This window comes from Monodelphis domestica, chromosome 4 (genome assembly GCF_027887165.1).
Source record: "Monodelphis domestica isolate mMonDom1 chromosome 4, mMonDom1.pri, whole genome shotgun sequence".
In the NCBI taxonomy this organism is placed as follows: domain Eukaryota; kingdom Metazoa; phylum Chordata; class Mammalia; order Didelphimorphia; family Didelphidae; genus Monodelphis; species Monodelphis domestica.
In genome coordinates this window covers 429544106-429565720 of record NC_077230.1, presented here as the reverse complement: position 1 = coordinate 429565720, position 21615 = coordinate 429544106, and the positions used below count along the sequence as shown (strand labels likewise).

The 21615-nt window shown below is 51.4% G+C and overlaps 2 protein-coding genes and 1 long non-coding RNA gene across 9 annotated transcripts; 1 reads left to right on the top strand and 2 right to left on the bottom strand.

Annotated features, from left to right (window-relative positions):
• Positions 1-5172: 5172 nt before the first annotated feature.
• Positions 5173-11406, bottom strand: LOC130459021 (MAGE-like protein 2). The gene is made up of 12 exons (XM_056826236.1): positions 11244-11406; positions 10978-11106; positions 9861-10151; positions 8041-8742; positions 7790-7947; positions 7397-7554; positions 7108-7321; positions 7001-7028; positions 6672-6918; positions 6478-6512; positions 6329-6390; positions 5173-6243 (listed from the first exon to the last, which is right to left on the bottom strand). Exons 1-12 carry the CDS (start codon positions 11404-11406, stop codon positions 5245-5247), a joined length of 3186 nt encoding a protein of 1061 aa, XP_056682214.1. The 3' UTR covers positions 5173-5244.
• Positions 11407-11693: 287 nt separating this feature from the next.
• Positions 11694-15472, top strand: LOC130453975 (uncharacterized). 4 transcript variants are annotated; one of them, XR_008911664.1, is made up of 4 exons: positions 11694-12091; positions 12541-13589; positions 13772-13874; positions 13953-15472. It is a non-coding gene; the product is annotated as an uncharacterized LOC130453975 (long non-coding RNA). The 4 variants fall into 4 exon arrangements; XR_008911663.1 differs by having other exon boundaries at positions 13772-15472; XR_008911662.1 differs by having other exon boundaries at positions 12541-13874.
• On the bottom strand, positions 15426-17395 carry LOC130453512 (cytochrome c oxidase subunit 6B2-like). 4 transcript variants are annotated; one of them, XM_056796433.1, is made up of 4 exons: positions 16166-17395; positions 15851-15947; positions 15652-15752; positions 15426-15560 (listed from the first exon to the last, which is right to left on the bottom strand). In XM_056796433.1, the coding sequence occupies exons 2-4, from the start codon at positions 15930-15932 to the stop codon at positions 15507-15509; spliced, it is 237 nt and encodes a 78-aa protein (XP_056652411.1). In that variant the 5' UTR covers positions 15933-15947; positions 16166-17395; the 3' UTR covers positions 15426-15506. The 4 variants fall into 4 exon arrangements, with proteins under 4 accessions (XP_056652411.1, XP_056652413.1, XP_056652409.1 ...); XM_056796435.1 differs by having other exon boundaries at positions 17010-17234; XM_056796431.1 differs by having other exon boundaries at positions 15426-15752; positions 16166-17368.
• Between the last annotated feature and the right edge of the window lie 4220 nt (positions 17396-21615).

Below are 21615 nucleotides of genomic sequence, written 5' to 3'. Positions count from 1 at the left end.
TCACATCAAACTCTATATGAACAAGAAGCTGTAGAAATTGCTTCTACATCGAAAGCAAATCAAGTTTCTGTTAATCCAAACGTTGGTTTGGTGGAATGAATTTTGCAAACATTGGTTATGGTATATTCTGGGTTATTCTATTGAATGGTTCATTTACCCAGAAGCAGAGATTTAAATAAGGCTCATATAAGAAACACGCAGCCAGAAGGTGCAAGGTCACTTCATTAGCTTCATTCTTATTATGTCTACTACAAATCAGAATGTCATGTCTTTGGGAACATTGATACTTGAATTGATGTTTGCACTGCTGTTTGGAAAATGTAAAAGATGCGAATATATTTGGTATGCGATTCAAAAACAACAAAAAGGGGATAAGAGAGAAAGTATTTTAAGAACATTTTTATACCATTTTATATCACTTTTCATTCTATTGATCAATCTTGATTTGATGCTCTCACTTTATTTTCTCTGAATACTTAGAACTTAGTGGAAAATTTGATATCCAATCACAGAAAGCAAGAGAAACATAAAAAGGGAAATATGAAAGAAAGGGAAAAGGAGATAAATCTTATCTTTTTCTTTAAGTCAAACTCTCTTCTATAAGGACTACATTTACATCAAATTATATATATTAATATGTGGGGAAAATGTAATGTATAAATAGGGGGTAAAGAAAGACCAAATAGAATAAGCTTTCTCACACAAAGATTCACATGGGAAGGGGAGGGGAAGAAAACTCCTATAAGAAGGAGAGGAAGAGAGGGGTTTTTTACTTAAACCTTAATCTCAGGGAAATCAACTCTGAGAGGGAAAAACATCCAGATCCATTGGGATCATGAATTCTATCTTACCCAACAAGGGTAGGGAGAAGAGAAAACCAAGGGGGGGATGGAGGGGATGGGGGAGAGGGTAAACAAAAAGGGAGGGAAAGAGAGGGGGGAGGGGGAGGGAACAAAAAGGGAGGGACTAAAAAGGGAAACATCAAGGGAGGGGACAAGGGGGACTGATTCAAAGTAAATCACTGGACTAAAAGGTAGAGCCGAAGAAGAAAAGGTTAGAATTAGGGAAGGATATCAAAATGCCAGGGAGTCCACAAATGACAATCATAACTTTGAACGTGAATGGGATGAACTCACCCATAAAACGTAGACGAATAGCAGAATGGATTAGAATCCAAAACCCTACCATATGTTGTCTTCAAGAAACACACATGAGGCGGGTTGACACCCACAAGGTCAGAATTAAAGGATGGAGTAAGACCTTCTGGGCCTCAACTGATAAAAAGAAGGCAGGAGTGTTAATCATGATATCTGATAAAGCCAAAGCAAAATTAGACCTGATCAAAAGGGATAGAGAAGGTAATTATATTTTGTTAAAAGGGACTCTAGACAATGAGGAAATATCATTAATCAACATGTATGCACCAAATAACATAGCACCCAAATTTCTAATGGAGAAACTAGGAGAATTGAAGGAAGAAATAGACAGTAAAACCATATTAGTGGGAGACTTAAACCAACCATTATCAAATTTAGATAAATCAAATCAAAAAATAAATAAGAAAGAGGTAAAAGAAGTGAATGAAATCTTAGAAAAATTAGAATTAATAGACATATGGAGAAAAATAAATAGGGATAAAAAGGAATACACCTTCTTCTCAGCACCACATGGCACATTCACAAAAATTGACCATACATTAGGTCACAGAAACATAGCACACAAATGCAGGAAAGTAGAAATAGTGAATGCAGCCTTCTCAGATCACAAGGCAATAAAAATAATGATTAGTAATGGTACATGGAAAACCAAATCTAAAACCAATTGGAAATTAAACAATATGATACTCCAAAACCGTTTAGGTTAAAGAAGAAGTCATAGAAACAATTAATAATTTCATCAAGGAAAATGACAATGGCGAGACATCCTTTCAAACCTTTTGGGATGCACCCAAAGCGGTAATCAGAGGTAAATTCATATCCCTGAATGCTTATATTAACAAACAAGGGAGAGCAGAGATCAATCAACTGGAAATGCAAATGAAAAAACTCGAAAGCGATCAAAACCAAACTAGAAATCCTAAAAATTAAGGGAGAAATTAATAAAATCGAAAGTGATAGAACTATTGATTTAATAAATAAGACAAGAAGCTGGTACTTTGAAAAAACAAACAAAATAGACAAAGTACTGGTCAATCTAATTAAAAAAAGGAAGGAAGAAAAGCAAATTAACAGCATTAAAGGTGAAAAGGGGGACAGCACCTCCGATGAAGAGGAAAGTAAGGCAATCATTAGAAATTACTTTGCCCAATTATATGGCAATAAATACACCAATTTAGGAGAAATGGATGAATATATACAAAAACACAAACTGCCTAGACTAACAGAAGAGGAAATAGAATTCTTAAATAATCCCATATCAGAAAATGAAATCCAACAAGCCATCAAAGAACTTCCTAAGAAAAAATCCCCAGGGCCTGATGAATTCACCAGTGAATTCTATCAAACATTCAGAGAACAGTTAATCCCAATACTATACAAACTATTTGACATAATAAGCAAAGAGGGAGTTCTACCACACTCCTTTTACGACACAAACATGGTACTGATTCCAAAACCAGGCAGGGCAAAAACAGAGAAAGAAAACTATAGGCCAATCTCCCTAATGAATATAGATGCAAAAATCTTAAATAGGATACTAGCAAAAAGACTCCAGCAAGTAATCAGAAGGATCATTCACCATGATCAAGTAGGATTCATACCAGGGATGCAGGGCTGGTTCAACATTAGGAAAACCATCCACATAATTGACCACATCAACAAGCAAACTACCAAGAACCACATGATTATCTCAATTGAGACGCAGAAAAAGCCTTTGATAAAATACAACACCCATTCCTATTAAAAACACTAGAAAGCATAGGAATAAAAGGGTCATTCCTAAAAATAATAAACAGTATATATCTAAAACCATCAGCTAATATCATCTGCAATGGGGATAAACTAGATGCATTCCCAGTAAGATCAGGAGTGAAACAAGGATGCCCATTATCACCTCTACTATTTGACATTGTACTAGAAACACTAGCAGTAGCAATTAGAGAAGATAAAGGAATTGAAGGCATCAAAATAGGCAAGGAGGAGACCAAGTTATCACTCTTTGCGGATGACATGATGGTCTACTTAAAGAATCCTAGAGATTCAACCAAAAAGCTAATGGAAATAATCAACAACTTTAGCAAAGTTGCAGGATACAAAATAAACCCACATAAATCATCAGCTTTTCTATATATCTCCAACACAGCTCAGCAGCAAGAACTAGAAGGAGAAATCCCATTCAAAATCACCTTAGACAAAATAAAATACCTAGGAATCTACCTCCCGAGACAAACACAGGAACTATATGAACACAAACTACAAAACACTCGCCACACAACTAAAACTAGACTTGAGCAAACGGAAAAACATTAACTGCTCATGGATAGGACGAGCCAATATAATAAAAATGACCATCCTACCCAAACTTATTTATCTATTTAGTGCCATACCCATTGAACAACCAAAATACTTCTTCACTGATTTAGAAAAAACCATAACAAAGTTCATTTGGAAGAACAAAAGATCAAGGATATCCAGGGAAATAATGAAAAAAAACACATATGATGGGGGCCTTGCTATATTACAAAGCATCAGTCATCAAAACAATTTGGTACTGGCTAAGAAACAGAAAGGAAGATCAGTGGAATAGACTGGGGGAAAGTGACCTCAGCAAGACAGTATACGATAAACCCAAAGATCCCAGCTTTTGGGACAAAAATCCACTATTCGATAAAATCTGCTGGGAAAGTTGGAAGACAGTGTGGGAGAGACTAGGAATAGATCAACACCTCACACCCTACACCAAGATAAATTCAAAATGGGTGAGTGACTTAAACATAAAGAAGGAAACCATAAGTAAATTGGGTAAACACAGAATAGTATACATATCAGACCTTTGGGAGGGGAAAGGCTTTAAAACCAAGCAAGACATAGAAAGAATCACAAAATGTAAAATAATTTTGACTACATCAAACTAAAAAGCTTTTGTACAAACAAAACCAATGTAACTAAAATCAGAAGGGAAACAACAAATTGGGAAAAAATCTTCATAGAAACCTCTGACAAAGGTTTAATTACTCATATTTATAAAGAGCTAAATCAATTGTACAAAAAAAAATCAAGCCATTCTCCAATTGATAAATGGGCAAGGGACATGGATAGGCAGTTCTCAGATAAAGAAATCAAAACTATTAACAAGCACATGAAGAAGTGCTCTAAATCTCGTATAATCAGAGAGATGCAAATCAAAATAACTCTGAGGTATCACCTCACGCCTAGCAGATTGGCTAACAGGACAGCAAAGGAAAGTAATGAATGCTGGAGGGGATGTGGCAAAGTAGGGACATTAATTCATTGCTGGTGGAGTTGAGAACTGATCCAGCCATTCTGGAGGGCAATTTGGAATGATGCCCAAAGGGAGCTAATAGACTGTCTACCCTTTGATCCAGCCATAGCACTGCTGGGTCTGTACCCCAAAGAGATAATGGGGAAAAAGACTTGTACAAGAATATTCATAGCTGCGCTCTTTGTGGTGGCCCCAAACTGGAAAACGAGGGGATGCCCTTCAATTGGGGAATGGCTGAACAAACTGTGGTATATGTTGGTGATGGAATTCTATTGTGCTAAAAGGAATAATAAAGTGGAGAAGTTCCATGGAGACTGGAACAACCTCCAGGAAGTGATGCAGAGCGAGAGGAGCAGAACCAGGAGAACATCGTACACAGAGACTAATACACTGTGGTATAATCGAAGGTAATGGACTTCTCCATTAGTGGCGGTGTAATGTCCCTGAACAACTTGCAGGGATCCAGGAGAAAAAAAAACACCATTCATAAGCAAAGGATAAACTATGGGAGTGGAAACACCGAGGAAAAGCAACTGCCTGAATACAGCGGTTGAGGGGACATGACAGAGGAGAGACTCTAAATGAACACTCCAATGCAAATACTATCAACAAAGCAATGGGTTCAAATCAAGAAAACATGTAATAACCAGTGGACTTACGCATTGGCTATGGGGGGTGGGGGTGGGGGGAGGAAAAGAAAATGATCTATGTCTTTAATGAATAATGCTTGGAAATAATCAAATAAAATATATTTTAAAAAAATAAAAAAAAAATCTAATGCAGTTAGGTGGCCTGGGCAGGGGATTAGCTGGAGCCCCTGGTACAGGTGCAGACCACCTTTTTGCCCTGTTGCCATGCTCTGGTGAGCCAGCTCGGTGGCTTCTGGATAGCCTTCCTCAGAGCCTTGAAACTGGCGCAGGGCTGTGAGGCCTGGGTGGGCTCCGGACCGTCCCTCGGGTTGTCCTTGGGCTGCTCTGTGGCGACCCCGGCGGCTTCCGGAGGCTGGCAGCGGACCCACCCGAACCGCCAGGCATCCCAGGCCTCAATTTTTTTTAAAAGACCTTCGGCCAGTGTTCTGGGCTCCCCTAAGGTTTCCCGAACCTTAACCCGCAGTGGCGGCTCCTGCATGCTCGGGCATTTGCACAGCCTTCGGGGCTGTGGCTGCTCTTGGGGGAGCTGCTGCCATTTTGAATGGTGGTGGTGGTGTTTTGAGTGGTGGTGGTGCCTCTTGGAATGGCGCCTCTCTTGGGGGCCCTCTTGGGGCTGCGGCTGCAGCTGGTCTTGGGGGAGCTCCTGGGGCTGCGGCTGGTCTTGGGGGAGCTCCTGGGGCTGCGGCTGCTCTTGGGGGAGCTCCTGGGGCTGCGGCTGGTCTTGGGGGAGCTCTTGGGGCTGCGGCTGCTCTTGGGGGAGCTCCTGGGGCTGCGGCTGCTCTTGGGGGAGCTCCTGGGGCTGCGGCTGCTCTTGGGGGAGCTCCTGGGGCTGCGGCTGGTCTTGGGGGAGCTCCTGGGGCTGCGGCTGGTCTTGGGGGAGCTCCTGGGGCTGCGGCTGGTCTTGGGGGAGCTCTTGGGGCTGCGGCTGGTCTTGGGGGAGCTCCTGGGGCTGCGGCTGGTCTTGGGGGAACTCCTGGGGCTGCGGCTGCTCTTGGGGGAGCTCCTGGGGCTGCGGCTGCTCTTGGGGGAGCTCCTGGGGCTGCGGCTGCTCTTGGGGGAGCGGCAGCTTGTTGGCAGTGCCCGGCTCCTGGGGGTGCTCTTGGGAGGGTGGCCTGGAGGGCCCTGAAGAGGACGTCTCCGCTGGTGAGGCAGCCTGGCAAGGGCAGGGGGGAGGAGTCACGCCGGGCCTCTGGGCCGGGCCCAGCTGGCCTGACAGTCAGTCCCAGCCTCCCTAGTACCTTAGACAGGTGAGACCCGGAAATTGTGGAGAACAGAGTCCGGATGGTGACTCTCGGCTGCCCTGGGGGGGATTCGGGACCGGGTTAGGCCTCCGGAAGAGCCCCGAGCCAGAGAGCAGGGGAGCAGGGGGGAGGGGGGCGTCCTTTACCTTCCACTTCCACTAGGCTCCCCGGGGTGCTCCTCCTGAAAAGGGTGGGCTCTGATCTAAGGAAGCAACCCACCGCACTCTGGCCTGCTGGGTGTCCAGGACCAGCCCTCCCTCTCCTCCAGGCCCTTGTGCCCGCCCCCGCCCCCGCCCCCGCCCCTTCCCCCCCGCCCCCGCACGCTTGGGGCCACGCCCACTTCTGCTGCTCTTCTCTCCTGACTGGGAGCTTCTGCTGGGACCGGAAGGACATGGGGGCGGCTTCCGCTCTCGACATCACTTCCGACATCACTTCCGGGAGGGCCGGGGCGCTCTGCTGGTCCATCAGTTGGGAGAGCGGCCCAGGGTAGTGCAGTGCTTTGTCCCAGGTCCAGCCCGGGCTCCCCTTGGTCCTCGGGACGGGGTACTGGGGAGGGAAGGCCACCTCCTTCCGTTTGGGGGGGGCCTCTGTGGAGGGACCAGAAGGGCCTCAGAAACCCAGAGCCAGGCGGAGGCGCCGGGGCAGGAGGCAGGAGGAGGGTTTTCTCACCCGCTGCGGACATCGGGGCGCTCTCGTCCTGGGGGAGAGGAAGAGTGGGGGTCACGGGCCGCCCGCGCCGCCTCCCGGCGTCAGAGGGGGCTCCGGGCGGCCCTCACCTGGGCGGCCTGCTCGTCGGGGCTCCGGGCCCAGGCCGGGATGGGCCCCTGCATCAGGAAGATCAGGAAGCGCCAGCGGTTGAACAGGAGGCAGCCCTCGGCCGGCTCGGCCACCAGCCTCAGGTAGAAACTGCGGCCGGAGGCCAGGCGGAGCTTCAGCCTCCATCCGGCCTCGCTGTGGACAAACAGGCGGACCAGCTGTGCCGGCAGCAGCCTGTGGGGAGCACGGGGTGAGCCGGGCCCGGCACAGAGAGGGGGGCAGGCAGGCAGGGCCGGGCCGCCCGGTCACCTGGTGAGCTCCAGCCGCGGAGGCTGCTTCTTGCTTTGGACGGGCCGGGCCAGCAGGACGAGGTCCGGGAGCAGGAGCCCCGGGAAGGAGGAGGCCACAGCCATGGTCACCGGGTTCTCCTTCTTGTGCAGGAAGACAGGCTCCCCCTTGTTGGTGACCTGGGGAGGCCGGGGCGGGGCAGCCGGGAGCACCCTGACCTCCGCCTGGCGCCCCCCACCGCCCCTCCCTCCCCCCCCGCCGCCCCCTACCACCCCTGCCATCCCCCACAGCCCCCGCCCCCACGGCCCCCTGCCACCCCCTCACTGCCTCCCACTACCCCCCCCCCTCCCGCCGCCGCCTCCCAGCCCTCCCCCGTCCTCCCCCAGCCGGGCCCATCGGCCTGCCTGGGGTCACCTGCAGAAAGTCACTCTCGAACATGGCCGTGAACGGCCCGAGGGGCGGGTAGTTGCCCTCCGCCACGGCTCTCTGTAGAGGGCCAGGCTTGGGGAAGCACAGCGGGAAGGATAGTTCCGCTTCCACTTCCGGCAGGTGGAGCTCTCCGGGCAGAACAACTGCGAGCAGGGAGGAAGCAGGCCGGAGCTGGGGGCTGGCCGGCCCCCGCGGGCTCCCCTGCATCCCTGCAGCCCCCCAGGCCGGGGCCCCACCTGGTGAGGGTTTCCGGGGTTTCATTGGGCTCAGGGAGTCTCGGTGCGCCTGAAGATCAGGGCTCTGGGGTGGGGGTGGAGGGGGCTGCTGGAGGAGGGCCAGGATACTCTCTGCGGGGAGGGCAGACTGGCTATGGCTCTCTGGGACAGCTGAGCTAAGAAGGGGCAGCCTCGCAGGCGTAACACAGCCAGGAGGCCCCCGTTGTGACCACATGCATGGGTCAGGAGGGTCAGGGGGGGCCAGCTGGCAGCATTCCCCGGGTCCCATGCAAGGCAGGACAAGGAAGAAGGGGGCAGCACCCCGGAGGAAGGTCCTCTCCAGCCCCTGGACACAAAGGGGGTGTGGGGGGGCCACCCGAAAGTTTGGGCCTGTCTCAGGAGGCGCCCCGGGGCCTTTCCTGCAGAGCTCAGAGCCAAAGCCCAAGGCCCGCTGCTCAGCTAGCTCTGGAGAGGGAAGGACAGGCAGCCCACATTCTAGGCAGGGGCTCTGGGGAAAGCTCTGAAGTCTTTGAGCAGGGCTGTAGCTTGAGGCTGTTGCAGCCTCCCCAGGCCCCCTTTGCCTTTTCAGGGGAACCTCCAGGAGCCACCAGGGCCCCCTATAAAGGGACTCTGGAGAGCCGGGCCACAGGCTGTTGCTCTCCCTGAGGTGCCTTTGGCCCAGCATGATCTCCATGCTCTGGGCCTGACTCTCCCTGACTAGTCCTGGACAGTGAGAGGGTTAGAGTGGATCTGGAGCCCCGGAACCCTCGGCTTACCCTAGAGGGGTGTGAACCTTAAAAATTCTCAGACCCTACTTCATAAGGTTAAGATTGTAAACCTTAAAAAATTCCCAGACCCTACTTCATAAGGTTGGGTTAAGGCTCTTAGTAGCCCTTTACTAGCTCTCTCCTCCTTCACTTCCTCTCTGTCTTCCCCTCGTCTCCTCTTAGCTCTCTTGCTTCACTATGTCTCTTTCATAGCCACACGGTCTCTATAGGAGGCACCAGGGAGTTGAGACTCCCCCTTTCTAGCGATGTTGTTGCCCCCAGTGCCTCCTACTAATGCTCAGACTCCCTTGTCTGTAGAAGGCACCAGGGCGTTGAGGCTCCCCACCTATTCTCTTAATCCTCTTATTTCCTCGGAGTTCCCGTTACTCCCCATGTGTTTCTACTTCTGTCTTTGAGTCATTATTATTCTCCCATTTCCTTAGCCTCCTCTCTCCACCTCAGGTTATAACCCACAGATAAATATTCTAGGAATCCCATGGGGGGTTGCTTTACTCTGCATGGGGAGAGCTCTCTTTTTTAAGTCCCTCCGAATTGACCTGGGTCATTGCATTGCTGCCAGTAGAAAACTCAGTTACATTTCATCATGCTACAATGTATCCGTCTCTGTGTACACTGTTCTCCTGGTTCTGCTCCTTTCACTCTGCATCAATTACTGGAAGTCCTTCCAGTTCACATGGAATCCCTCCAGTTCATCATTCCTTACCGCACAATAGTATTCCACACCCATCACGTAGCACACTTTGTTCAGCCATTCTGTAATCAATGGACACCCTCTCATTTTTTTTTTTGCATCCACAGAACGCACAGCTATGAATATTTGTGTACCAACAGGACCTTTCCCATTTAGTATAATCTCTTTGGGATACAAACTCCGTAGTGGTATTGCTGGATCAAAGGACAAGACAAGGAGGATGTAATTCTTTGTGTTCTCTTCATCAACACGACTTTCATGTTCTGGTGGTAAATGGCTATTTTATCATCCATGTCCCCCCCCCACCAGCCCCACATACGGGGGAAAGGGAGGTGGAGGTATCCCGAGGGCTCTCCTCGCACCTGTCACCTCCAAGTGCAGGGCGTCACTGGGAGATGATGCTCTCCCTTCCAGTGAGTCAATGCAGCTGTAGCTCCCAGCATCCTCAGCCTTCACAGACGGGAGAGTGAAGTTGGCCTCACGCCCTTCTGGGCTCTGGCGCTGTACGGGATGGGGCACCCCAGCCTTCAGCAGAGAGAACGTGAATTTGGGGTTATGATAGGTGGGTGACGCCTGGCACAGGAGGGTCACTGTGTCTCCTGCAGAGACCACAGTACTTGGTGCTCCACGTAAGGAGGGTTTGGAGAAATGTCCTGGGGAAGAAAAGGAGAAGAGTCAGAAAACAGGTCTGAGAGGGGCTGAGACACCGGGGGCCCAGCCGGGACTCCTTCCGGCTTTCCTTGTTCCCTTCTTCAGTCCTGCCCGACTCCTCACAACCTCATTCAGGGTTTTCTTGGCAGACACTGGAGAATTGGCCATTTCCTTCTACAACGCATTTGACAGATGAGGAAACTGAGGCAAGCAGGGTGAAGTGACATGCCCAGGGTCACAAAGCCAATCAGTATCTGAGGCATGATTTGAACTCCAAAAGGGGGATCTCCGTGACTCCAGGCCTGGCCTTCTGCCCACTGCACCGCCTAGCTGGCCCTCACATAGCAGCCCATTGAACCTTCTTGCCATTCCTCACACACAGCATTCTCCTGTCTCCTGCCCTGGCTGTCGCCTCTGCCTTCCATGCTGTCCCTCTGCAGCCCTGACTCTATAGCTCCCTGTTGCCCTCAAAGTTCAGCTCAAACACCCCCTCCTACAAGACAATCCCGGCACCCAGGGCCTCCTCTCCTTTCCCCAAGTGACTCTGGGCTCCTTTCTTTAAACTCTGCCTTAGAAGCAGTCGTGTGGAGCAGAGGAGGAAGGCGAGCTAAGGGAGTTCAGTGACTTCCCAGGGTCTCCCAGCCAGTGTGTATCTGAGGGCAGATTTGAACCTAGAACCTGCTGTCTCTGGGCCCGAGTCTCCATGCACTGAGCCCCCCAGCTGGCCCCAGTTCGTACTGATTTTGATGTGTTTTCCTGAGTCTGTCTCATGTCCCCCTACTAGGCCAGAAGAGCATCAGAGCCAGGCGGGCGTCCTTGTTGTCTCACGGCTGAGGGTGGTCCTGGTAGAGCAGAAGAGCCCAAAGTACCTGAACACAGGACTGGCCACGATGGGTGCCTCCCCAGTGGAGAAAATCAGGAGGAACCTGTAGACGCCACTCAGCCCCAGAGCAGGCTCTGAACATGTTTGGGGGCTCTTATCACAGTGAGGAGATCCAGCAACAGACCCATCACCACTCAAGGCTCTGCTGCTCAGCTCAGGCACAGAATGAAACCAAGCTGGCCTGGAGAAGCTCTTTACGGCTCCCCCGAACCTCCCGCTCCAACAAACTTCCCAGCCTCGGACCCGACTCTGCTTCCCTGGCTGGCCCGTGTCCTGGGGGGCTGCTTCTCAGGTCCCGCATTGGCTGTGCCAGGCCTTGGCAGGAAGATGCCCGGGAAGATGAGGACGAGCCCTGGCAGAGCGCCGCGGGCCATGATGTGCACAGAGGGCTGAGGAGAGCCGCCGAGAGTGACCCGGCCTTTCCCAGGACTCCCCCAATGGCCCGCCGTGAGTCAGGCTCCCTCCCCAGCCTGGTGTCCTGGCCAGGAGCGGAGTGGGAGGGACCCCAGAGGGCCCCCCTCCTGGCCTGGCCTGCAGCGAGTCTCCTGGCTATTTCTTTCCCAATTAGTGCTCATCCAGCCTGTCTTTGGAGGACTCCACAATGGGGGAGGCCCAGGCCTTGGAGGTCATCGCAGTTCCTCTTGGACACTTCAGGTGCCAGAGCTCGGCCCCACAGCTCCCCTGAGGCCCCCTGACGCCCACCATGACTCTCCTCCAGCAGGCTGCAATGAGGGATGCTTTGGAGTCTAGGAGGACCTGGAAGCCCTCAGTGCAAATCGAGCCTCAGTCACTTACTAGCTGAGAGATCCTGGGGAAGTCCCTCCAATTGCTTGCCTCAGTTTCCCTAAGAATACAATGGGGATAACAGCAGTACCTCCCTCCTAGGGCACTGGGGAGGGTCAAATGCCCTTTGCATGGTGCCGGCCTCGTGGTCGGTGCTCTATTTGTTCAGCTATTCAGAGTCTTCCTGGCCCCCTTTGGGCTCTCCTGGCAGACATTCTGGACTGCTTTGCCATTTCTCCAGCTCATTTTACAGATGGAGAACTGAGGGAAACTGAGGTAAGGGACTTGCCCAGGGGGTCACCTGTGTCTGAGCAGGAAAGCAGGAAATTGGGGGGAAGGTTGATAGGCAGCCTCTGGGAAGTAGGAAAGTGTGTCTAGTTGGTGAGAATTAGGGCCTCCACCTGATTGATGAAGGGACCAAAGACACTATTGCTGAGTCTGCTTCCCGAAATGAAAAAGCATCGAGGGCGGAGGGGACGGATGCCCAAAGACTGGGGAATGACCGAAGAAATCGAGGAGTCTCATGGAGATGGAATGTTCCTGGGCCCTTAGAAACAAAGAGCAGAGGCAGCTGGGTGGCTCAGTGGATGGAGAGGCAGGCCTAGAGATGGGAGGTCCTGGTTCAAATCTGACCTCAGACCCTAATAGCTGGGTGACCCTGGACGAGTCACCTGATCCCCACTGCCTCTCCCTTAACGCTCTTCTGCCCTGTAACCAATACACAGGACTGATCTGAGATGGAAGGTGAGGGGTTAAAAAAGAAACGCTGAGCACATGGATGAAAAAAACCCTTGGAAAGAGTCAGATAATGAAGGGTGAAATGAGTTGGGGCAGGAGAACGTGACACACAGCCGTGGAACGAATGCCGGAAGAGCAGCTGTTGGCTGGGGGAAGTGAAGCACTACAGGCTTCATTCACCCGAAGGAACGTGACGGACTCCCAGAGGACACCGTCTGTGTCTTGGGGAAGCTGAGGCAGGGCTGGGCCCCTTGTGGATGGCATCTATTATGTGGATGTGAAGTTCAGTGAGCTAAACATGTTGGAGCTTTGAGACTGCATTTGTGCACCCTCTGCTCCTTCTTTGGACATGGACATGCTGGTCTGTAACATTTGGATGAGTGTGTGAGGGCAGCGAATTCAGGGAGATGCCTCTTCTTGACTCCCAGGCCAGGGCTGCCTCCACTGTGCCACCTAGTGCCCAGCCAGTGTCAGCTGCCATCCTCCTCCTCACTGGGGTGACCCTCTATGAGCCCCAATACCCATGGCGAGGTCTCTGTTTCCAGGCTCTGCTGGCACCTGCCACCTCCAAGTGCAGGGCGTCACTGGGAGATGATGCTCTCCCTTCCAGTGAGTAAATACAGCCGTAGCTGCCAGCATCCTCAGCCTTCACAGAGGAGAGAGTGAAGTTGGCCACATACCATTGTGGTCTTTGTTGCTCTTCAGGTCCTGACACTCCAGGCCTCAGCAGAGAGACCGTGAATTGTTGATTATGGTGGGTGACGCCTGGCACAGGAGGGTCACCGTCTCTCCTCCCGTGACCACAGTGCTTGGTGCTCCCCGTAAGGAGGGTTGGGCGAAATGCCCTGGGAAGGAAAAGGAGCAGAATCAGAAGACAGATGGTCCTGCTGTCACTCTCAGCAAGGGATGAGATGCCAGCCAAAAGGCTCTTTGGAATTCTAATCAGGAAGCGCGTTATGGAAAAAGATCTTCCCGTGTGTGTAGAGATGAGCTTCCCGGCAGTGCCTGTGTGGACATTACGGGCCCGCCGCCATTGGTGAGGGTAACATTAATTCCATGTGGATCATGTGAGCCGCCGGCGGGCTCCGCCGGACCCTTCTCTTCCCTCTCCCGCCTGGCCCCAGACTGCAAGGGAGGCCAGAGGAGCCGGCGGGCGCGGGCACCCGGCGGGGGGAGGGCAGGAGGAGGGGTCCTGGAGCTGAGGAGCAGGGCCCCCAGTTTGTGCCTGCAGACGGAGGTGCTGCAGGACATGGAGCCCGGGGACGATGTCACCTGCTTCTACGGGCAGCGCAGAGCTGTGCGACTGCTGCACCAGTGAGAGGTGAGCCTGGCGGGGAGTGGGGGGACCTCGGGGCGCCCCCTGCCCGGCCCGGCATCCCCGCCGCCTTCTCTCCTTCAGGAAGGGAGAAGGCGCCTTCCGTCTGCGCCCCCGGGAGCCCTCGGCGCCGACTCCCAGGACCTGTGAAAAGTACCAGCTGAAGGAGACCTAGAGGAGGCCTCAGCGCTACTGGGAGACCCGGGGGGCCCGGCAGGGGCTCGGGCCGCCGAGGGCCCAGCACTGCTCCCACTTCCACACCTTGCAGCGCCTGGACCTGCTGTGCACCCGCCCCGGGTCTCCTCCAGTGCAGCCGCGCTCTGACCGCCCTCTCTGTTCCTTACAGCTCTCTGCCAGCCCCTGCGCCTGCAGCCCCTCTCCGCCCTGTGGGTGCAGTAGCTGCCGCCCCCCCCCCCCCCCCCCCCGCCGTCCCTGCACCGGTGGGGCGGCTGCGGGCCCCGGTGCCGCCTCCGAGGCGAGGTCACGGTGGCCTTGTCCCCGCCCGCGCCCGCCTGCGTCCCGGCCCGCCCTGCCCTGCTGCAGGACTGGCACTGGGCTCGGCGCTACGGGCTGCCCTGCGTGGTTCGAGTGGACCTGAGCGGCGCCACCCCGGTCCCCAGCGCCCCCCCAGCCTTGGGCCCGCGGGTCCCGAGCCCCCCAAGCGGACCCTGGCCTTTGGCCCCTTCTCGCCATCCAAGCGTCTGCGCCTTGTGGTCAGCCACGGCTCCATCGCCCTTGACGTCAATGGGGGGCACTGAGGGTAAGTGGGGGGCGCTCGGCGTGCCCCCGGCCCTCCTCCTCCTGCAGGCTGGCCCTCCACAGCTACCTAGGAGGGAGGCAGCCCATGCCCGGGACCTGGGCACGCAAGCTGGCCTTCCGCTCAGGGCCGTCTCTCTCTTTCAACTCCCCCCTCCCTCCCCCAGTCTGTCAGGCTTGTGCAGGACACCCTGTCCCGGGTTCGAGGGTGCCCACGGCCCAGCTCTTGGGGCCAGACTTTCAGGGCTTCTCTTCCTTTCTCTCCCAGCTAGTTCCCTGAAGGCTTGAGCCAGGCGTCCCAGGAAAGTGGGGAGGGGAGGCTAGATTTCAGGGTGCTGCTCCTCCCCCTGTGCTCGGGATCCCCAATCCTTTCACAGGGAGCCCGATCCTCCTTCCCCTTGCCCGGGGCCCTCTTGGGGGGGGGGGTATGGGGGCGGCGGCCGCCCGCACGTCTGACGAAGCAGGGATAACCTTAGCAAGGGGCGGCCGCCACCCGGTGGCTGGAGACCCAACCCAGCAGGGAGGGACAGCAAGGATCCCTCCCTCAGCCTCAGGATGGTTCTAGACTTTTACCTCCTGCCTCAGTGGCACCCCGCCCCCCCCAGGGGGAAAGCCATAAAGGGGGAGGGGAGGGGGCTCCCGCAGCCGCCCCCCCTGGCTCTCAGGGAGGCCGCCCCGCCTCATCTTTCTCATGGTGCTATAGCTCCGGTGCCTCCCGGGGAGTGAGGGGAGCGGGGGCCAGCACAGCCAGCCGGGGCCCTCGGCCTCCCCACCCCGGTCCCAGGGATTGCGGACACTGGGTGACGGGCAGTTTGCAACTGGTTTTTTAATAAAAGTCTTCTTGTTAAGCCTGCCGGCTGCGAGGATTTTTCGGGGGGCCCCTCAGATCTTCCCGGGGAACGTCCCCTCCCGGATCTGGTCCGTCCAGCGCTGCAGCTACGGGGAGGCAGGCAGGGACTGAGGCAGGCGGCCCTCCAGAACCTGGGCCCGCCCCTCCGCAGCCCCGCCCCTTCCCCCCCATCCTCACCCAGCTGAGCGGCCACAGGGAGTGGTAGACCTTGCGGCAGTAGTCGCAGGGGCTCGAGTCCTTGCCGGGCCTCTTCAGGATCTTGGTACAGCGGTGAAAGTCTGGGAGGAGGCGCCGGGGTCACGCCGGGGTCACGCCGCGGAGCCCCGCCCCCGCCTCCCCTGCTGCGGGTTCCGGCCCCGGATGCCCCCCCACCAACCCCGGAAGTTCTGGTAGCAGTTGCGGGTCAGGTTCTGGTAGGGAAAGCGAGGGTCGAAGGGCGGGGTCGAATGATTGCTCATCGCGCTCTCTCGATCCTGGGAGGAGGCAGAGACCGCCGGTAGCCTGGCAACCCCGCCCCTAACGGCAGCCCCGCCCACCCCTAACGGCAACCCCGCCCACCCCTAACCGCCGTCCCTCCCCTGTACGGCTCCACCCGGAACTGCAGGCCGGGACCCTTTCTGGGACCTCCCCCCGGCAGCTCCACCTCTCGGGGGGCCGCGCTTCCCTCCTCGCCCCCCATGGGCAGCCTCACCTGGTACCCTCACCCGCGCTGTCCCACCAACCCTGCTGGTGCCCGCCGGCAGTCTTCCAGTCCCTGCTTTGAGATCTCTAGGTAGGAGGGACTCCATTCCACTCCCAGCCAGAAAGGGAGAGCCCCCGGGATTCGGGGAGGCCTGGGCCCTTGAGCCCCCGCAGCGGGTGCCGCCCCTCTTCTGCGGCCGCCGGCCACTGTAGCTAAGTGCCCGGGCGGCTCTCAGGGCGGCCAGCTCCCCTGGCCTTTCCTCCGCCGCATCCCGCCCCCCCCACACCTTTGCACCCCCCTTCGCCTGGTTTCCATGGCAACGCCCTCGCGCCTCGCCCCCCCCACCCCCTTGATATTCTCAGGGTCTTTGGCTTCATCTTCAGCGGTTAGACCAGATGGACGTGGTCAGGCCCGAGCCTCTCAAACTCTCCGCCGTGCCCCTCCCTCTCTCCCTCCCTTCCCCGTTCCTGTGGCTCCCCCCGGGGCCCATCTTCTCTGCCCACTCGCTCCAGCCGTCCCAGGGACTTCTCTGGCTTCCAGGTCTCTGGGTTCAAGAGAGAACCTGCCCCCTCCCGGGCCTCGGCTGTGGGCGTCCTCCGAGGGCCCCCTGTGGCAGCCCTCCTGGCTCTCCTCGCCCTTCCCCCATTCCTGGCAGCCTGAGCTGCGCCTGCGAACCCACAGGCCGCTTTCTCCTCTTGGGCCCGAGTCCCGGGCCTCCTCCAACCTCTTGGGACAGGCCATTCCCAGCACCCTCAGCCCCAGCGGGCTGTTCGGGTCCCCAAACTGCCTGAGCCTTTGGTTCCTCTTCTCTGCCTTTGAAGGGGTCATCCACGCTCACTTGTGAAACACCTACTGGGCGCCAGGGCTGGGCGAACAAGCAGATACTTGTCTTCAAGTGGCGGACCTTCTGGGGAGAGGACCAGCCTCTCTCCGTCTCTCCGTCTCTCCGTCTCTCCACCCCTGCCCCTGCGTCCCTGCGTCCCTCCGTCCTTCCGCCCCTCCGTCCCTCCTTCCCTCTGTCTCTCCTCTCCATCTCTCCATCTCTCGGTCCCTCCTACTCTCCCTCTCTCTGTTGCTCTGTCTGTCTGAAATGTACACTATTCTGTGTTCGCCTAATTTTCTTAAAAGTTTCCTTCTTTCTGTTCAAGTCATTCACCCATTCTGAATTTATCTTGGTGTAGGCTGTGAGGTGTTGATCCAAACCCAATCTTTCCCACACTGTCCTCCAATTTTCCCAGCAGTTTTTATGAAATAGTGGATTTTTGTCCCCAAAGCTGGGTTCTCTGGCTTGGTAGTATACTGTCCTGCTGAGGTCACTTACCCAGCCAGTACCAAATTGTTTTGATGACCGCTGCTTTATAGTATAGTTTGAGATTTGGGACTGCAAGGCCCCCTTCCTTATTTCCCTGGATATCCTTGATCTTTTGTTCTTCCAAATGAGCTTTGTTTTGATGTTTTCTAAATCAGTAAAAAAAATTTTTGGAAGTTCCACGGGTATGGCACTAAACAGATAGATGAGTTTGGGTAGGCTGTTCATTTTTATTATATTGGCTCGTCCTACCCATGAGCAGTTAATGTTCTTCCAATTGTTCAAGTCTAGTTTTAGTTGTGTGGAGAGTGTTTTGTAGTTGTGTTCATATAGTTCCTGTGTTTGTCTCGGGAGATAGATTCCTAGGTATTTTATTTTGTCTGACGTGATTTTGAATGGGATTTCTCTTTCTAGTTTTTGATGCTGAGCTGTGTTGGAGATATATAGAAATGCTGATGACTTATGTGGGTTTATTTTGTATCCTGCAATTTTGCTAAAGTTGTTGATTATTTCGATTAGCTTTTTGGTTGAATCTCTAGGATTCTTTAGTTAGACCATCAGGTCATTTGCAAAGAGTGATAACTTGGTCTCCTCCTTGCCTATTTTGATGCCTTCAATTTCTTTTTCTTCTCTAATTGCTACTGCTAGTGTCTCTAGTACAATGTCAAATAGTAGAGGTGATAATGGGCATCCTTGTTTCACTCCTGATCTTATTGGGAATGCATCTAGTTTATCCCCATTGCAGATGATATTAGGTGATGGTTTTAGATATATACTGTTTATTATCTTTAGGAATGACCCTTCTATTCCTATGCTTTCTAGTGTTTTTAATAGGAATGGGTGTTGTATTTTATCAAAGGCTTTTTCTGCGTCTATTGAGATAATCATGTGGTTCTTGCTGGTTTGCTTGTTGATGTGGTCAATTATGTGGATGGTTTTCCTAATATTGAAGCAGCCCTGCATCCCTGGTATATATCCTACTCGATCATGGTGGATGATCCTTCTGATCACTTGCTGGAGTCTTTTTGCTAGTATCCTATTTAAGATTTTTGCATCTATATTCATTAGGGAGATTGGTCTATACTTTTCTTTCTGTGGTTTTGACCTGCCTGGTTTTGGAATCAATACCATGCTTGTGTCATAAAAGGAGTTTGGTAGAACTCCCTCTTTGCTTATTATGTCTAATAGTTTATATAGTATTGGAGTTAGCTGTTCTCTGAATGTTTGATAGAATTCACTGGTGAATCCATCAGGTTCTGGGGATTTTTTCTTAGGAAGTTCTTTGATGGCCTTTTGGATTTCTTTTTCTGATACGGGATTATTTAAGAAATCTATTTCTTCTCCTGTTAGTCTAGACAATTTATATTTTTGTAAATATTCATCCATATCACCTAGGTTGGTATATTTATTGCCATATAATTGTGCAAAGTAGTTTTTAATGGTTGCCTCAATGTCCTCTTCATCAGAGGTGACGCTCCCCCTTTTCATCTTTGATGCTGTTAATTTGCTTTTCTTCTGTCCTTTTTTTAATTAGATTGACCAGTACTTTGTCTATTTTGTCTGTTTTTTCAAAGTACCGGCTTCTAGTCTTGTTTATTAGTGCAATACTTCTATCACCCTTGATTTTATTGATTTCTCCCTTAATTTTTAGGATCTCTAGTTTGGTTTTCTTCAGGGGGTTTTTAATTTTTCTTTTTCAAGTTTTTTGATTTGCATTTCCAATTCATCAATCACTGCCCCCCTCCCTAATTTGTTAATATATGCAGTCATGGATATGAACTTTCCTCTAAGTACTGCTTTGGCTGCATCCCTTAGGGTTTGAAAGGATGTCTCACCATTGTCATTTTTCTGAATGAAATGATTAATTGTTTCTATGATTTCTTTGCTAAGTAACTGATTTTGGAGTATCATATTATTTAATTTCTAATTACTTTTTGATTTGGCGCTCTCCATGTACCCGTACTGATCAATATTTTTATTGCTTTATGATTTGAAAAGGTTGCATTTATTATTTCTGCTTTTCTGCATTTGAGTGCCATGTTTCTGTGACCTAGTGTATGGTCTATTTTTCTGAAGGTGCCATGTGGTGCTTAGAAAAAGGTGTATTCCTTTTTGTCCCTATTTATTTTTCTTCCTATGTCTATGAACTCTAATTTTTCTAAGATTTCATTCACCTCTTTTACCTCTTTCTTATTTATTTTTTGGTTTGATTTATCTAAATTTGATAGTGGTTGGTTCAAGTCTACCACTAATATGGTTTTACTGTCTATTACCTCCTTCAATTCTCCTAATTTCTCCATTAGAAATTTGGATGCTATTCCGTTTGGTGCATACATGTTGATTAGCGATATTTCCTCATTGTCTATATTCCCTTTTAACTGAATATATTTACCTTCCCTCTCCCTTTTGATCAGGTCTATTTGTGCTTTGCCTTTGTCAGATATCATGATTGCAACCCCTGCCTTCTTTCTATCAGTTGAGGCCCAAAAGGTCTTACTCCATCCTTTAATTCTAACCTTGTAAGTGTCAACCCTCCTCATACGTGTTTCTTGAAGACAACGTATGGTAACGTTTGGGGTTCTAATCCAATCTGCTATTTGTCTACGTTTTATGGGTGAGTACATCCCATTCACGCTCAAAGTTATGATTGTCACTTGTGGATTCCCTGGCATTTTGATATCTTCCCCTAGTTCTGACATTTCTTCCCTAGCTATATCCTTTTGAAACAGTGATTTACTTTAGGTCAGTCCCCCTAGTCCCCTCCCTTGGTATGCTTCCCTTTCTAGCTCCTCCCTTTTTATGCTTCCTTCCCCTCTCCCCTCTTTTTCTCTCCCTTTTTGTACTCCCTCCCCCTCCTCCTCCTTAATTTCCTTTTCTTTCTTACTCTGTTGAATAAGATAGTATTCAGGATCACACTGGATATAGATGTTCTTCCCTCTCAGAGTTGATTTCACTGAGAGTAAGGTTTAAGTAATACCACTTCACACTCTCTTCCTCTCCTTCTCATATGAGAGATCTTCCCCTCCCCTTCCCATGTGTATCTTTGTATGGGAAAGGTTATTCTATTTAGGTCCCCCTCCTATTTCTTGAAGCAAATCTTAGTATTGTCGACACTTCCCCCCTTCCCTTTTCCTTTCTTTGTCCCCCCTTTCACCAAATCGTCTTGATGCCCCAATCTTTCCCTATGCATGATTCTTCTAACTACTCTTATGGTGCATACAATTTTTGACAGTTACACAATACATTTTCCCCACATATTAATATATATAATTTGATGTAAATGTAATCCTTATAGAACAGAGTTTGACTTAAAGAAAAAGATAAGATTTATCTCCTTTTCCCATTCTTTCATATTTCCCTTTTTATGTTTCTCTTGCTTTCTGTGATTGGATATCAAATTTTCCACTAAGTTCTGGACTTTTCATAGCAAATGCTTGGAAGTCTTCTATTTTGTTGACTGCCCATACTTTCCCCTGGAAGTATATAGTCAGTTTTTCTGGGTAGTTGATTCTTGGTTGGAGACCCCGCTCTCTTGCCTTCCTAAATATTGTGTTCCATGCTCTGCGGTCTCTTAGTGTGTTAGCCGCCAAGTCATGTGTGATCCTTATGGGAGCCCCCCTATATCTGAAGCTCCTCTTCTTGGCTTCTTGTTGGATAGTCTCCTTTTCTTAGAAGCTCTCGAATTTGGCGATTACATTCCTGGGGGGTTGTCTTTTGGGGATTTAGTATAGAGGGTGTTGTATGAACCCTTTCTATTTCTATTTTGCCCCCTTGTTCCAGAACTTGTGGGCAATTTTCTTCTGTAACCTCCTGTAGTATAGCATCAAGGTTTTTGTTTATCTCTGATTTTATGGGCAGACCAATAATTCTCACATTGTCTTTTCTTCCTCTGTTTTCTAGGTCTGTGACCTTTTCAGTGAGATATTTTGTGTTTTCTTCTAATTCATACATTTTTTGGCTTTGCTTTATTAATTCTTGCTGTTTTGCATGCTCACTGTCTTCCAGTTCCTTAATTCTGGTCATTAGGGACTGGTTTTGCTTTTCAGCTTTGTCTGCCCTTCTATTAGATGCTTCCAGCTCGTTCTCCAATTGTGAAGTCTTGTCTCTCAGACTGCTGATCTCTTTCTCCCATTTTTCTTTCCAGAAGTTT

Excerpts from the sequence above, each read along its gene's own strand:
- LOC130459021 (XM_056826236.1), bottom strand. The coding sequence starts at position 11,406 with ATGGCCCGCGGCGCTCTGCCAGGGCTCGTCCTCATCTTCCCGGGCATC. Across the intron at positions 7,948-8,040 it reads ACCCCGGAAACCCTCACCAG|TTGTTCTGCCCGGAGAGCTC; the intron begins GTGGGGCCCCGG and ends CCCTGCTCGCAG. Across the intron at positions 6,244-6,328 it reads CCGGGTCTCACCTGTCTAAG|GCTGCCTCACCAGCGGAGAC; the intron begins GTACTAGGGAGG and ends TGCCCTTGCCAG.
- LOC130453512 (XM_056796435.1), bottom strand. The coding sequence starts at position 17,189 with ATGGAGAGGAGAGACAGAGGGAAGGAGGGACGGAGGGGCGGAAGGACG. Across the intron at positions 15,948-17,009 it reads TCGCCCAGCCCTGGCGCCCA|GATCGAGAGAGCGCGATGAG; the intron begins GTAGGTGTTTCA and ends GCCTCCTCCCAG. Across the intron at positions 15,561-15,651 it reads CCCTGTGGCCGCTCAGCTGG|CTGCAGCGCTGGACGGACCA; the intron begins GTGAGGATGGGG and ends GCCTCCCCGTAG.